General features: G+C 50.5%; 1 protein-coding gene across 1 annotated transcript in view; it reads right to left on the minus strand.

Annotated features, from left to right (window-relative positions):
* Nucleotides 1-328: 328 nt before the first annotated feature.
* Nucleotides 329-16,417, minus strand: part of LOC132824045 (septin-7-like) — a 96,336-nt gene continuing 80,247 nt past the window's right edge. Inside the window, exons 9-13 of the mRNA XM_060838311.1 lie at nucleotides 13,727-13,778; nucleotides 10,304-10,429; nucleotides 9,163-9,298; nucleotides 5,293-5,438; nucleotides 329-1,719 (exon numbers count right to left, since the gene is read on the minus strand). Of these exons, the coding sequence (XP_060694294.1) occupies nucleotides 1,680-1,719; nucleotides 5,293-5,438; nucleotides 9,163-9,298; nucleotides 10,304-10,429; nucleotides 13,727-13,778 (500 nt within the window). The 3' untranslated portion in view covers nucleotides 329-1,679. The remainder of the gene's footprint in view (nucleotides 1,720-5,292; nucleotides 5,439-9,162; nucleotides 9,299-10,303; nucleotides 10,430-13,726; nucleotides 13,779-16,417) is intronic.

Below are 16,417 nucleotides of genomic sequence, written 5' to 3' on the forward strand. Positions count from 1 at the left end.
CCTACATCAGCTCTTATTTTCTATGTTAATCTGCAAGACAGCTCTCCTAATTTTGGCACTCATTCCCAAACGTTAGTAAGGAGGAGTATGTCGGGCTTACCTGGGTTCCTTCATTACTTGTGCAGTAGCATTGCATTACTACCCACCCTGTGTACAAGTGCAAATAGGTGTCTGTGTGCAATGTGTGCATGTGTGAGAAAGCAAAACTGTATGACCACGTGTGCAAGAATGACAGTGTGTGACCTTGCATATAAGTGTGACTGCATGTGTACAGTCCTGTGCTGTATAATACAATAACAGGGGCATGTCACTCACCTGGAAATATGACTAGTTGATACTGGAGACTTTAATCATTGCTTTACATACATGGCAGTGATGGTTACAAAATATCAAGTGAAGCTTACATTTTAAAACTTATCATAAATGCCTCAAAAGGAGGAGAGTCTGAGTCAATATTTCAGTCACTCCTTCAAAAACCCAAGCCACTGGGGGTGGGTAGGAGCCCAGGGTGGGGCACACACTGATCAATCCCAGTCAGTTCCAGCCTGTCTCCCAGAGGAGCAACTGCACCCTCAGCAATGTGCTCTGGCCAGTGTGTGAAAGGGAACGGGCAGGAATCCTGCAGGAGATGGGGATGGCAGGGTGGTAAGGGCACAATGAGGGAGAGATGGGGAGGCAACAGCAAAGGAAGGAATGGGCAAGGAATAAGGGAGAAGGAAAGGAAAAAGAAAGGAAGTGTCCTCCAAGCTGTGATGTGAAAAGCCATGGCTTCAGACTCTCCATGTTGAATAAACTGATGAAAAGGACAGTAAAACATCACAAACCTTCAGTAATAGATCAGCCAGGATTTCCAAGCTGGTCTGTAGTTGCAGCACAATCACACCATTGCACTGGGTAGGAACACCAGGCCAGTGACAAAGCACATTGTCCCATGCTGTTTAAGCTTATAGAAAACCTGACAAGAGGACAGCAGGAGGGCCTGGGAGCAATTACACAACATCAATCATGCACAGCATCAAAACCCTCACAGAGTCACTGGGAAACAAGAGGCAAAGAGCTTACATAGGGAGAGTCACGAGTAGTTCAGTTGCTCTGTGGATTGGTCAACGTGTATGGTGACTGTATGGGCTCCACCCTCTCAGTAACAGCTCAGAGATTGAACTGTAGACGGTTAAGTCCCATTCCCAATCCGTATGAGCGGGGAAGAAATGCTAGCAGTCTCCATCCCCAAACACTGCGAACCCCTTCATCGCACACCAACCAGATGAGCTCTTGGCAATGTCCGAGGATTCGGGGAAAGCAGCAACTGGAGTTGCCCAGGCCTTGCTATGAGTTACCTGCTGAAAGTGAGGGAGGTGTCAGAGCACAGCAAGCAGACAGGAATTTGGAAGCTAAAACTTGACTCTGATTTGAGGCAGGCTAGTGTGAGCAGCATTGCAGTGTTGGCAGACACAAACAATCCTCCTCACCCTGCAAGACACCAAACAGCATGGAGTTTAACTACATCAAGAGGCTCAGTGAAGAAGCATGTGGTCTTGATCTGGTGTATATTCACCATTTCATCAGCAGTCCGGTAGGACAAAGACAGTTCTGGAAATGTGTGATCAGTGGCATTTATTGACGCCCAGAAGCTGCAGGGTGGGTAATGATGTCAGCCAGAAATATTCGGACAATAAACTTCAGAAAATCTTGCCTTTCTTTTTGTTTTTCTCCATTGTTCTGAGGGGATTAAAGAGAAAGCTGTCAGTTTAATTCACTCAGACACTGTATGCAGGACACAATCGACGGCTAGGGTAGAGGGGATTCATAGAATCACACAGAACAGGAAATACCCTTCTGTCCATTGAGTCTGTCCTGCCAAAAACATACTCCTATCTATTTTACTTCCCTGCACTAGCCACAGAGCCTTCAATGTTACAACATTTCAAATGGTGATCCAAGTACTTTTTAAAGATTTTGAAGTTTCCCACCTCCAGGCAGCACATTCAAGAACTTGACTATCCTCTGAGTGAAAGCAAAACTTCCTCAAAATCCATCTACACCTTCCTCCTTTCACTTATGCCCCCTTGTCATTGATCCTTTGGGAGAACCGCTACTTTCTATTTACCCTATCAATGTCCATTGCAATGCAAGTTATTTAAATGAATCTTTCAGTGGTCTGATTAGCAAATTTGCTGATAAACTAGTGGAGTCACAGATAGTGAGGAATGCAAGAGGAAAGCATACAGTAAATGGCCAAACCCTTAGCAACAAAGATATACCGAGAGATCTCGGGGTCGAAATCCACAGCTCCGTGAAAGCGGCAACACAAGTGGGTAAGGGCGTAAGATTAGCATGGCTCATTTGGGGCATTAGGTATAAAAGTTGGTAAGTCATGTTGCAGCTGTACAAAACTTTACTTTGAAGTAGTGGATGCAGTTCTGGTTGCTGCACTGTAGGAAGGATGTGGAGGCTTTGGACACGGTGCACAAGCAGCTTACCAGGATATTACCTGCATTGGAATGTATTAGCTAGAAAGAGAAGTTGGACAAACTTGGAATGCTTTAACTAGAGCATCAGAGGCTGAGGGCAACCTTTAAGAAGCGTATAGAATTATGAGTGGCACAGAGAAGGTGATAAGTCAAGAACTTTTTCCCGGGGTGAAAATTTTAAATACCACAGAGCACATGTTTAAGACAAGAGGGCAAGTTAAAAGGAGACGTGCAAGGCAATCTTTTAAGTTAACAGAACACAGAGGATGGTAGATGTCTGGAACGCATTGCCAGGAGAGGTGATAGAAGCAGATAGATTAGCAAAGTTTAAGAGGTATTTTGACAGACTCATGAACTGACAGGAATCGGGGGATATGGACCATGTCTAGGCAGATGGGGTTAATTTAGAATGGCATCATGGTTAGCACACATGATGGGCTGAAGGGTCTGTTCCTGTGCTGTATTATTCTATGTACTATATTCTAACTTACCTGGACCTAGGAATTTGATCATTGTAAATCTAGCAAAGCCTTCACGACCTCCTCACTTCTGCTCAAGAATCTCAGTTCATCATCGGGAATTCTGTAACTACATCACCCTCCTCCTGAATGAAGCATATGATGCACTTATTTAATACCCTCCCAATATCCTCCAGCTTCACACATATTTCCCCCTTAGACCCAAATGGTTATACTCTTTCCTTGGTTATTCTCTTCCCTTTGCTACATTGATAGAATATCTTGGGATTCTCCATAATCTTGTCGTCGGTATTTTTTAATGCTTCCTCATAATTACTTTCTTGAGCTCCTCCTGTTGCTTTTGTACCAGCTACACATCTCCCTTTTCTTTTTTATCCGGTCCTGAATATTCTGATACATCCAGGGTTCTCTGGGCTTATTGCTACAACATTGCACCCTGTACTTCACTGCCTCCCCCACCCGAGTACCTTTTTGAACGCGTCCCACTGTACTGCAGTACATTTATACTCAGGTAGCTGTTCCCAGTCTATTTTGGCCAGGCCCTGCCTTATTTTAACAAAACCTGCCTAATCCAAATCCAAATCCCTTTCTCGCAGACTGCCTTTCTCTTTTTCCAGAAGCAATTTAAAACATACAGCATGGGTCGTTCTCACTCAACAACGCTCCCACTGTCACCTCTGGCTTCATTCCCCAGAATTCGGTTCAGTAGCGCACTGTCCCTTGTAGCAGTATCTACGTACTGACACTTTCAAGAAATCTATCCCTGATAAACCCTTTATATGATCGTCACCCCAATATATATCCGAGTAATTAAGACCCTGAATATAATTACACCCAGTTGTTGTTTTAACACGCCTTAGTGAACTTGAACCATTGAAACATAGACAATAGCTGCAGGGGTAGGCCATTTGGCCTTTCAAGTATGCAGCACTATTCATGGCTGACCACGTAACCTGAGTACCCCACTCCTGCCCTCTCCCCATACTCCTGAATCCTGTTAGACACTAGGGCCACATTCCTCTTGATTCTATCGAATGAACTGGCCCCAACAGCTTCCTGTGGGAGAGAATTCCACAGCTTCATAACTAAGTCAAGAAATTCTTCCCTATCTTAGCCCTGAATGGCTTGCCCCTGATTCTTAGACTGTGACTCCTTGTTCTGGACTTTCCCAACATTAGGAACGTTCTTCTGACATCTACCCTGTTCTAGTCCTGTTAGGATTTTGTTTCTGTATGTTTTTCCTCTGTTTCTATGAGATCTGCTCTCATTCTTCTAAATTCCTGCTAATACAAACCTAGTTGATCCAGTCTTTCATCGTGTCAGTGCTGCGAATCAGTCTGGTGACCCTTCACTGAACTCCCTCAATAGCAAGTCTATCCTTCCTCAGACTAGGAGACCAAAACTGCACTCATTACTCAAGTGTGGCCTCACCAAAGTCCTGTGTATAATAACTGTAGCAAGACATCCTTACTCTGATACTCAAACCCTCTCGTTATGAAGGACAGCGCATCATTAGCTTTCCTTACTGCCTGCTGTACCTGCACACCAACCTTTATTAACTGTTCCACCATGACAACCTCCCCTGTCTTCCTGCACCTCAGCTTTTCCTAAACTGCCACCATTCTGATAATAATCTGTCTTGCCATTTTTGTGACCAAAGCGGAGCTTTATTATAATGTATTTGCTAAGTATTTACCCACTCAGCCAGTCTGTCCAAGACAGCTTGCAGCCTCTTGGCATCCTTCCTCCTCACAGCACACACAGTCACCCAACTTAGTGTCATCTGCAAATTTGTAGGGAAGGCATTCAATTCCTTTGTCCAAATTATATAATGGATATTGTGAACAGCTGTGATCCCAGCAGCAAAGCCTACAGCACCCCACTCATCACTGCCTGCCACTCTGAAAAGGACTGGTTTATTCTAACTCTCTGCTTCTGGTCTGCCAACCAGTCGCTAACCATGTCAATACATTAGCTCCAATGTATTGAGCTTTAATTTTCCTTACTAACCTCTGGTATGGAATCGGGTCAAAAGCCAATTGACCACATAACTGCTCCACAACAGTGTGGGGGGTGAGCAAGGGGATGAGGGAGGGTAAGGTTGGGGAGCTGAGCGAGAGATAGTCAATGAAAAAGTTCTCTACAACTGCTTGCTTGCTCATGTTTTTGCTGTCTCACGAATTCTGTTCATGTCCCCGTCCCCCTCTCTGACCCTCACACACACACTACTTCTCTTTGACCTGGATGCACACACTCTCCCCATCCTACGCACTTTCTCCCACACTCTCCCCTGTCCCTCGCACATGATCTCCCATCCCTAGTACATGCTCAATTGCACTCACTTTGATGAATCGAGCCTCTGCTGTTCCAATACACGCTGCTCCATCTCCCAGGCTGCTTTCTCCTCCTCAAACTGCTTACGTTTTTCTTCAAGCTCCTTGTATTGTGCCTCCAAATTTTTCTTCATCTGCTCATGCCGACGCTGCAGCTACAGTTAGGAGTCAGAGAACAGTATGACAGACTGAGGCTGAGCACAATACAGGCACGTAGTGATCCAGGGTTCAAGCACAGACTCAGCACATATTGAGGGGGCAGACACAAAGACACAGTGAAATCAGAGAGAAAAAATAAAAAGGGTGTGCATATTGGCGGGGAGGAGGAGGATATCGGGGCTGGGTAGCACGGAAGGGAATAGGAAGATGGGAGGAGGAAAATGGAGTGACAGGAGTGAAAAAATGAGCGGAAGGGACAAGATGGAATGCGCGAGGAGATAAGGACAAGGAAGGAAGTGGAGCGAGGAGAGACAGGGATGGAGACCTGAGGGCGGGGTGAGGGGCAAAGAGGCGAGGGCAGGAGTGCAGAGACCTGAGGGCAGGGCGACTTAGACGCAAGTGTGGAGGGCATGGGGGGGGGGGGGGGGGGGGGGGCGCGGGGAGAGAGGAGGAAAGGTGTGACAACTGGGTGTGCAAGAGAGACCGAGAGAGAGTCACACACGACTACACGACTGACAGAAGCACGGGAGACTGAAGCGAGTGAGCGAGCAAGCGAGAGAGAGAGATGACAGAGGCACGCGGGCGAGCGAGGGGCGCGAGCGAGGGGGGCAGGATTCGGGCAGGTGGAGACGCGCACATAAGAGGGCGAGTCACGAGTGTGAGAGGCGCGCGCGAGAGAGAGAGGCGAGAGGCGCGCCCGCGAGAGAGAGAGAGAGGCGAGAGGCGCGCGCGAGAGAGAGAGCGAGGCGAGAGGCGCGCGCGAGAGAGCGAGGCGAGAGGCGCGCGCGAGAGAGCGAGGCGAGAGGCGCGCGCGAGAGAGCGAGGCGAGAGGCGCGCGCGAGAGAGCGAGGCGAGAGGCGCGCGAGAGAGCGAGGCGAGCGCGAGAGAGCGAGGCGAGCGCGAGAGAGCGAGGCGAGCGCGAGAGAGCGAGGCGAGAGGCGCGCGCGAGAGAGCGAGGCGAGAGGCGCGCGCGAGAGAGCGAGGCGAGAGGCGCGCGCGAGAGAGCGAGGCGAGAGGCGCGCGCGAGAGAGCGAGGCGAGAGGCGCGCGCGAGAGAGCGAGGCGAGAGGCGCGCGCGAGAGAGCGAGGCGAGAGGCGCGCGCGAGAGAGCGAGGCGAGAGGCGCGCGCGAGAGAGCGAGGCGAGAGGCGCGCGCGAGAGAGCGAGGCGAGAGGCGCGCGCGAGAGAGCGAGGCGAGAGGCGCGCGCGAGAGAGCGAGGCGAGAGGCGCGCGCGAGAGAGCGAGGCGAGAGGCGCGCGCGAGAGAGCGAGGCGAGAGGCGCGCGCGAGAGAGCGAGGCGAGAGGCGCGCGCGAGAGAGCGAGGCGAGAGGCGCGCGCGAGAGAGAGAGGCGAGAGGCGCGCGCGAGAGAGAGAGGCGAGAGGCGCGCGCGAGAGAGAGAGGCGAGAGAGGCGAGAGGCGCGCGCGAGTGGGAGAGGCGAGAGGCGCGCGCGAGAGAGAGAGGCGAGAGGCGCGCGCGAGAGAGGCGAGAGGCGCGCGCGAGAGAGAGAGGCGAGAGGCGCGCGCGAGAGAGGCGAGATGCGCGCGCGAGAGAGAGAGGCGAGAGGCGCGCGCGAGAGAGAGAGGCGAGAGGCGCGCGCGAGAGAGAGAGGCGAGAGGCGCGCGCGAGAGAGAGGCGAGAGGCGCGCGCGAGAGAGAGAGGCGAGAGGCGCGCGCGAGAGAGAGAGGCGAGAGGCGCGCGCGAGAGAGAGAGGCGAGAGGCGCGCGCGAGAGAGAGAGGCGAGAGGCGCGCGCGAGAGAGAGAGGCGAGAGGCGCGCGCGAGAGAGAGAGGCGAGAGGCGCGCGCGAGAGAGAGAGGCGAGAGGCGCGCGCGAGAGAGAGAGGCGAGAGGCGCGCGCGAGAGAGAGAGGCGAGAGGCAGAGGCGAGAGGCCCTCCCGCGAGAGAGAGAGGCCCTCCCGCGAGAGAGAGAGGCCCTCCCGCGAGAGAGAGAGGCCCTCCCGCGAGAGAGAGAGGCCCTCCCGCGAGAGAGAGAGGCCCTCCCGCGAGAGAGAGAGGCCCTCCCGCGAGAGAGAGAGGCCCTCCCGCGAGAGAGAGAGGCCCTCCCGCGAGAGAGAGAGGCCCTCCCGCGAGAGAGAGAGGCCCTCCCGCGAGAGAGAGAGGCCCTCCCGCGAGAGAGAGAGGCCCTCCCGCGAGAGAGAGAGGCCCTCCCGCGAGAGAGAGAGGCCCTCCCGCGAGAGAGAGAGGCCCTCCCGCGAGAGAGAGAGGCCCTCCCGCGAGAGAGAGAGGCCCTCCCGCGAGAGAGAGAGGCCCTCCCGCGAGAGAGAGAGGCCCTCCCGCGAGAGAGAGAGGCCCTCCCGCGAGAGAGAGAGGCCCTCCCGCGAGAGAGAGAGGCCCTCCCGCGAGAGAGAGAGGCCCTCCCGCGAGAGAGAGAGGCCCTCCCGCGAGAGAGAGAGGCCCTCCCGCGAGAGAGAGAGGCCCTCCCGCGAGAGAGAGAGGCCCTCCCGCGAGAGAGAGAGGCCCTCCCGCGAGAGAGAGAGGCCCTCCCGCGAGAGAGAGAGGCCCTCCCGCGAGAGAGAGAGGCCCTCCCGCGAGAGAGAGAGGCCCTCCCGCGAGAGAGAGAGGCCCTCCCGCGAGAGAGAGAGGCCCTCCCGCGAGAGAGAGAGGCCCTCCCGCGAGAGAGAGAGGCCCTCCCGCGAGAGAGAGAGGCCCTCCCGCGAGAGAGAGAGGCCCTCCCGCGAGAGAGAGAGGCCCTCCCGCGAGAGAGAGAGAGGCGCGCGAGAGAGGCGCGCGAGAGAGAGAGGCGCGCGAGAGAGAGAGAGGGGGGCGCGCGAGAGAGAGAGAGACTGAGGGATAGAGAGACTGAAGATAGAGGGGAGGGCGAGACTGAGGAGAGGGGGGAAAACTGAGGAGAGAGAGACTGAGTGGGGAGAGAGAGAGAGAGAGAGACTGGGGAGATAGAGACTGTGGAGAGGGGGAAAACTGAGGGGAGAGACAGAGGGAGAGACAGAGGGAGAGACAGAGGGAGAGACAGAGGGAGAGACAGAGGGAGAGACAGAGGGAGAGACAGAGGGAGAGACAGAGGGAGAGACAGAGGGAGAGACAGAGGGAGAGAGACAGAGAGGAGAGAAAAAGAGACAAAAAGACAGAGAGGAGAGAGAGAGAGAGAAAAAGAGACAGAGAGGAGAGCGAGAGAGACAGAGAGGAGAAAGAGACAGAGGAGAGAGAGAGAGGAGAGAGAGAGAGGAGAGAGAAGAGAGAGAAGAGAGAGAAGAGAGAGAAGAGAGAGAGGAGAGAGAGGAGAGAGAGAGAGAGAGAGAGAGAGAGAGAGGGCGGACAGCGAGGGGCGGACAGCGAGGGGCGGACAGCGAGGGGCGGACAGCGAGGGGCGGACAGCGAGGGGCGGACAGCGAGGGGCGGACAGCGAGGGGCGGACAGCGAGGGGCGGACAGCGAGGGGCGGACAGCGAGGGGCGGACAGCGAGGGGCGGACAGCGAGGGGCGGACAGCGAGGGGCGGACAGCGAGGGGCGGACAGCGAGGGGCGGACAGCGAGGGGCGGACAGAGAGAGAGAGAGACAGACAGAGTGAGAGAGAGAGAGAGAGAGAGAGAGAGAGAGAGAGAGAGAGACAGACAGACAGAGAGAGAGAGAGACAGAGAGAGACACACAGAGAGACTGAGGGGAGAGAGAAAGAGACTGTGGAGAGAGAGAGAGAGAATAGAAGTGAGGTTGAGTCAAAGAAGACCAATGGGTGCAATGTCGTACCTCATTTTCAGAGTCCTTAAGCTTCTGCTTTTTCTCTTTAACCTTCATCTCGAAGACCTGCTCCATCTCTGTCTCCATTTTCTTCATTTTGGCCACATGCTCCCGACGTTCTTCCTCCATTTCAGCCAATGGACTCCTGCCATTCAACAAGGCAGGTTAGGGTGAGTTCACCCACATAGTCCACAGGAAACATCCCCCAATACTCCCCTCGCACAGTCCACAGGAAACATCCCCCAATACTCCCCTCGCACAGTCCACAGGAAACATCCCCCAATACTCCCCTCGCACAGTCCCCAGGAAATATACCCCAATACTCCCCTCGCACAGTCCACAGGAAACATCTCCCAATACTCCCCTCGCACAGTCCACAGGAAACATCCCCCAATACTCCCCTCACATAGTCCACAGGAAACATCCCAATACTCCCCTCACACAGTCCCCAGGAAATATACCCCAATACTCCCCTCGCACAGTCCACAGGAAACATCCCCCAATACTCCCCTTGCACAGTCCACCGGAACCCCATGCCACAAACAGTCCACAGGATACAGGCCTCCCCCCAAAAGAGTCCATAGGAAGCATCCTCCAAATAGTGCCCTTGCACAGTCCACAGGAACCCCAGCCCAAACCCTCCCCTTGCCCTGTAATTCCCCAGGGGATATTCAAGAATGGTCACAGTGTTGTAAAATCTGATTGGCTGTCTGGTTGTTGTTTGACTGGACCATGGGCTAACCTCCCAATTCTAGCACAAGCCTCTGGGGGATAGTGTGGAGGTTGCCCGGGTTGGCTGTGCCTCTGCAATTTTTACTGTCAGGTAGTGTGCCTGCTTCATACCTTTGCTGAATTTTCGGGAGCTGCTAATGACAATGGAGTAGCTTGTTGCAGCCATTTCAGAGAGCAGTTAAAAGTCAACAACATTGCACTGGGCCAGGGAATGTGTTGGTCTGCTGAACTGTTTGCCAAGATGGCAGCAGATACAAGCAAATATGCGACATGCTCCGCTGGTAGCTTTGCGGAAATTGAAGAGTCGCTAATAACTCAAATTGCTTTACTCTGCACCCAGTTAGATTTAGTGATAGACTGTGTTAGCCGCTCACCTCTGGATGGACATGAGTTCACAAAGGTCCATTATAAGACTGACCTAGTGAGGGGTCCCTTCGTCTTACTGGCATCGATCCCATTACCAGTCACTGCAGCCAACTTGCGACTCCGGTAATTCTCATAGTGGACGTTGTTGGTGATATCTTTCAGATCTTGCATGTGTGTCCTGTGATCAAAAAAAAAGCACATTATTCAGATTACAGAGATTCATAGAGATGTACAGCAAGGTCCAGCTCATCCATGTCTGCCAGATGTCCTAAATTAATCTCGTCCCATTTAGAATCATAGAACCCGTACAGTGTGGGAGCAAGCTATATTGGCCCATTGAGTCCATACCTTTCCTCCAATCAGCATCCCATCCACACCCTATTCCTGTAACCTCGCATCTCTTTTCCCCATGGTTAATCTAGCTAGCCTTCACATCCCTGAACACTATGGGCAATTCAGTACGGACAATCCACCAAATGTGTACATCTATGGACTGTGGGAGGAAACTGGAGCACCCAGACGAAACCCACGCAGACACGGGGACAATCTGCAAACTCCACAAAGTTGCCCGAGACCTGATTTGAACTCAGGTCCCTGCTGCTGTGAGGCAGCAGTGCTAGCCACCCAGGCCATTTACCAGCATTTGGTCCATATCACTCCGAACTCTTCCTATTTATATACCCATATAAATACCTATTAAATGTTGTAATTGTACCAGGCCCCACCACTTTCTTTAGATTAGATTAGATTAGATTAGATTATTTACAGTGTAGAAACAGGCCCTTCGGCCCAACAAGTCCACACTGACACGCCGAAGCGCAACCCACCCATACCCCTACATTTACCCCTTACCTAACACTACGGGCAATTTAGCATGGCCAATTCACCTGACCCGCACATCTTTGGACTGTGGGAGGAAACCGGAGCACCCGGAGGAAACCCACGCAGACACGGGGAGAATGTGCAAACTCCACACAGTCAGTCGCCTGAGTCAGGAATTGAACCCGGGTCTCAGGTGCTGTGAGGCAGTAGTGCTAACCATACAAGGTAATCCCATACAAGCACCACCCTCTGCATGAAAAAGTTTCCCCTTAGTTCCCTTTAAGATGTTTCATCGCTCACCTTAAACCTCTAGTTCTGGACTCCCCTACCCTGGGAATAGACCATGACTATTCACCCTATCCATGCCCCTCTGTAAGGTCACCCCTCAGCAATCGAAGTTCCAGGGAAAACAGCCACAGCCTATTCAGCCCCTCCTTACAGCTCAAACTATCCAAACATGGCAAAATCTTTGTAAGTCTTTTCTGAACCCTTTCGAGTTTAACAACATCTTTCTTATAGCTCGGAGACCAGAACTGAATACAGTATTCTAAATGTAGTCCTGTATAGCCGCAATGTCACTACCCAACTCCTATACTCAATGCACTGACCAATAAAGGCAAGTGGACTCAACACCACCTTCACTACTCTGCCAACCTGCGACGCCACTTTCAAGGAGCTCTGAGCCGGCACTCCAAAGTCTCCTTGTTCAGCAAAACTCCATAGGATTTTACCATTAAGTGCACAGGTGGCACGGTGACTCAGTGGTTAGCACTGCTGTCTCACAGCACCAGGGACTTGGGTTCGATTCCAGCCTAGGGCGTATGTGTCTGTGTAATGTTTGCACATTCGCACCAAACGTACATGGGTTTCCACCAGGTGCTCCGGTTTCCTCCCACAATCACAAAAGATGCGCAGGTTAGGTGAATTGGCGATGGTAAATTACCCATAGTGTTCAGGGATGTGTAGGTTAGGTGCATTAGTCAGGGGTGAATGTAGAGTAATAGGGTAGGGGAATGAGTCTGGGTGGGTTACTTTTCGGAGGGTCAATGTGGATTTGTTGGGCTAATGGCATGTTTCCGCACTGCAGGGATTCATCTATGAAGTCCTAACCTGATTTACCTGGTCAAAATTTAGCAACTCACATTTACCTGAATTAAACTTCATCTGCCACTCTGATGTAACCTTCTTGGCTGTCCACCACACCAAAAACTTTGATGTTACGGCAAACTTCCTAATCATATCTCCAACATTCACATCCAAAGAACTTATAAAAAAGCCACTCAGAGAGAGCAGCTTCCCCACGCACCACCACCAACCACCCAGAAACAGGAGCCTCTCCACTCACCACCACCCATCCAGAGACGGGAGCTTCCACACCCACCACCACCAACCACCCAGAGACAGGAGCTTCCCCACTCACCACCACCAGCCACCGAGAGACAGCAGCTTCCCCACTCACCACGAGCTTCCCCACCCACCACCAGCCACCGAGAGACAGGAGCTTCCCCACTCACCACCACCAGCCACCGAGAGACAGGAGCTTCCCCACTCACCACCACCAGCCACCGAGAGACAGGAGTTCCCCCACCCACCACCACGAACCACCCAGAGATACAGAACTAGGCAAAATGAAGACCTTATTGCACAAGTCATGTGATAGTTACAACCATATTAGTCAATGGGAAGTAGAAAACCGATTAGAGACAATGGGGATCTAGTGGATGCAGTATATGCGGTTTTCTAAAAGGTATTCAAAGGGGTGCTGCACAAATGAAAGGTAAGGGTCCTGCGAGTTTAAGCATATTATTCAGGATGGAGACTAATTAACAGAGAGGCAACAGAGAATGGAGACAAATGGGGCATTTTCAAATTGGTTGTTAAATAATCGAGTATCAACACGGTCAGTGTTCAGACCTCAGCTTTATACAATCTATATTAATGATTTCAAAGAAGAATCTGAAAGCAATGTTTCAATGTTGACTGTGAAGGGAAGCTGAGTGTACACTGTGAGGAGAACATAGGAAGGTTGACTTAGTCGGCAACAAGGTTGCTGTTAAGTATAATCTGGGGAGATCAGAAACATAGAATACTTAAAGGCTTGGAAGTTTCAGGACTTGGGTGTACTCATACAAGGAACTTGGAAAGTCAGTATGCAGGTACAGCAAGCAGAAAAATAAATGGCACATTGGTGTTTATGGCAAAGGAATCAGTGCACCCAGAGTAAAGAAGTTTTCTTCAAATTGTATGGACCTTTGGAAAGTCCACATGTGGAATATTACGTGTAGTTGTAGTTTCCATGTTTAAGGAAGAATATATTTAAATGAAGGTTCCCTTGACTGGTCCTTGGGATAAGACGGTTGCCCCACAGGAGAGGCCAAGTAAACAGATATTTCCTTTGATGTTGAAAGGAGTGAGGGGCAAACACAGAAACCCACAGGAAGTGTATTGATGGGACACATAGAAATTGCTTTCATTTTGTTGGTGATTCTAGAACATGGGGGCAGAATCTAAGGATAAGGAGACAATTATTTAGGACAGAAATGGGGAGCAGGATTGACAAGTTCTTCTGTGTCCTCCCACTCCTACTTCTTGAGATATAAGAAGAATCAAACAGAAAGAGCAAGGTTTATCATTGGTCAGCGAGAGGGTTTACCTGATCAGCATGTTGCGCAGAAGAGAGAAGTCACAGTGCTCTCCATTTTCAACTGGAAAAGATTGGAAAAAAGAGCATACATCAACAACCTCAGTCCAGAGAAAGCCTCATACATCAGGACACCAAACACCTCCACAACACATCCACCACAGCCTGAGAGACTACAGTAGATGGTGACACACACACCCCACTCCGAGAGACTGCAGTAGCTGGCGAGAATCAACCATGTTCACAAATACTTTGGCTTGGAGTACATCTACTGTTTTGCTGCAAACGCTCTCTTCAAAGGTGTGTGCCCTTCATCTGATCCCAATATTGGCTCGCACCTCATCTTTCACTAGCAACCTCAAACCACATCCTCCCCACTGCCCTGCCAATCTCCCCTTCAGAACCCCTCAATCACCATCTGTGCACCAGTCTTTGCACACAGGACCATTCTAAGAGTCTCTCTGTGTGCTCCCACTACAGGCTCTCTTGGATCCCACACCCTCTCCTGAGCTCTTTCTAACCCCCCTCACTCCCTTGCGACTCTCTACTCACAGTTGCTCAGAGTTCTCTCCTGAGCTGACACCAGCCCTCCTGTCGTTCCTTCCCGACTCGTCGCTGGCGGTCTCTGCAATAACAATTTCTCTACAACTGACTACATCCAACTGGACATTCAAAGATACATGTGTTATCACATGACAGCTGAGACAGAAATACTACTGCACTGTGTGACAAGACGCTGGAAAGCTCAGATTACTGCTTAGTTAGGACAAGATAAACATATGCTGTTGTAGTCTCTTAGACTGACTCTGCAAACACTCAGTAAGTCTGACATGAGTCATTTTGAAATGAGATGCACAAACAAACAGGAAAAATAAAACCATGTGCCAACAAAATAAGATTTCCATTTTTATCTCTCATTTGAAATGGTGTGTGGTTTTCAGCCAGTCACTTCTTCAAAGCTGAAATGGAAACTGCATTTGATTCAGCACTCAGGTAGCAACCTTGAAATTGAATCGTTGCCAATTATGGACATGTTTCTGATGTTCTGGGCTGCACCACGTTTGGGAAGTTCAACGTCTACAGTTGTGATGTCATCAAACTTAGTCAAACAGATTCCAGGTTGTCTGTATGAGACATTTGTGTGGAGATCTCACACAGATAGACAGGTGTGAACTTATTAAAAACAGTTCAGTGGGAGTAGCTGATGTATACAGATAGCTGGTTATGCTGCAGCTTTTTTTGAATTGTAACAACAGTTCACAAGGGTTCAACAATCTGGTTCTGAAGGGGGTAAAACACTGAATGCACAGGATTGCCACTAATTATAAACAGAGAACGCTGGAGAAACTAAGTCAGTCTGCATCTGTGGAGGAAGATAAAGTAAATTTAGAGCAGCACGGTGGCTCAGTGGTTAGCACTGCTACCTCACAGCACAAGGGAGTTGGGTTCAATTCCAGCCTCGGTTTCCTGTGTGCACTCCGGTTTCCTCCCACATCCAAAGACGTGCAGGTTAAGCGAATCAGCCATGTTAAATTATCCCATAGGTTAGGCACAATAGTCAGAGGAAATGTAGAGTAATAGTGTAGGGGAATGGGCTTGGGTGGGGTACTTTTTGGAGGGTCGGTGTGGACTTGTTGGGCCAACTGGCCTGTTTCCACACTGTAAGGATTCTATAATATAAATGAAGCGTCATATCAGACTCAAAACATTAATTCTTTCGGTCTGCAGAGCTGCTAGACCTGCTGAGTTTGTCCAATATTCTCTGCTTTTGTTTCGGTTCTCTAGCATCCTCAGTACTTTGCTTATATTCCCAAGGTATTCATATTATTTCACTGTTTGATGGATGTTATGATTTGGAGGAACCAGTGTTGGATGGGGTTGTCAAAGTTAAAAATCACCCAACACCAGGTTATGGTCCAACAGGTTTATTTGGAAGCACTAGCTTTCGAAGCGCTGCTCCTTCATCAGGTGGTTGATGCTGCGCTTTGAAAGCTCGTGCTTTCAAATAAACCTGTTGGACTATAACCTGGTGTTGGGTGATTTTTAACTTTGATGGATGTTAATCAGACCAATGTATAAGACAGGTGGCACTGACATATAAGATTGTAAACTTCTTTTCTGAAGTAACACTGACAGCTTTCTGAGGCTGGCCTGTAGACCTAATACCACCATACCTACCTCCAAGGATAGGATAAGAGCTCCCGTCTTTCCAACGGAAGCATGATGAGTCTCCACCATCTGCCACCATTTTCCTCGACCTCACTGAGCACGTTGTGACTGGTCCAGTTGGAGGACCCGGCTCTGCACTTGGATCCTGTGCGGACCAGCTGGCGGGATTATTTGCAGATATTTTTAATCTGTTCTTACGACTATCTGAAGTCCCTGCTTGCTTCAAGAAGCTCACCATTATCCCAGTGCCAAAGAAAAAGCATGCAGTTGTCTCAATAAATACCGCCTGATGACTCTGATCTCCATAATTATGAAGAGATTAGTCATGGATCACATCAACTCCAGCCCACCAAATTGCCTTGATCTTTTGCAACTCACTTATAAATGCAACAGGTCCACAGCAGATGCCACCTCTCTGGTTCTACCCTCATCCTTGGAACATCTGGATCACAAGGATATCGGTCAGACTCCTACTTATTCACTACAGTTCCTCCTTCAACACCATAATTCTAAACAAATTAATCTCCAAACTCA

The sequence above is a fragment of the Hemiscyllium ocellatum genome, chromosome 17, assembly GCF_020745735.1.
Source record: "Hemiscyllium ocellatum isolate sHemOce1 chromosome 17, sHemOce1.pat.X.cur, whole genome shotgun sequence".
NCBI classification, from domain to species: Eukaryota; Metazoa; Chordata; class Chondrichthyes; order Orectolobiformes; family Hemiscylliidae; genus Hemiscyllium; species Hemiscyllium ocellatum.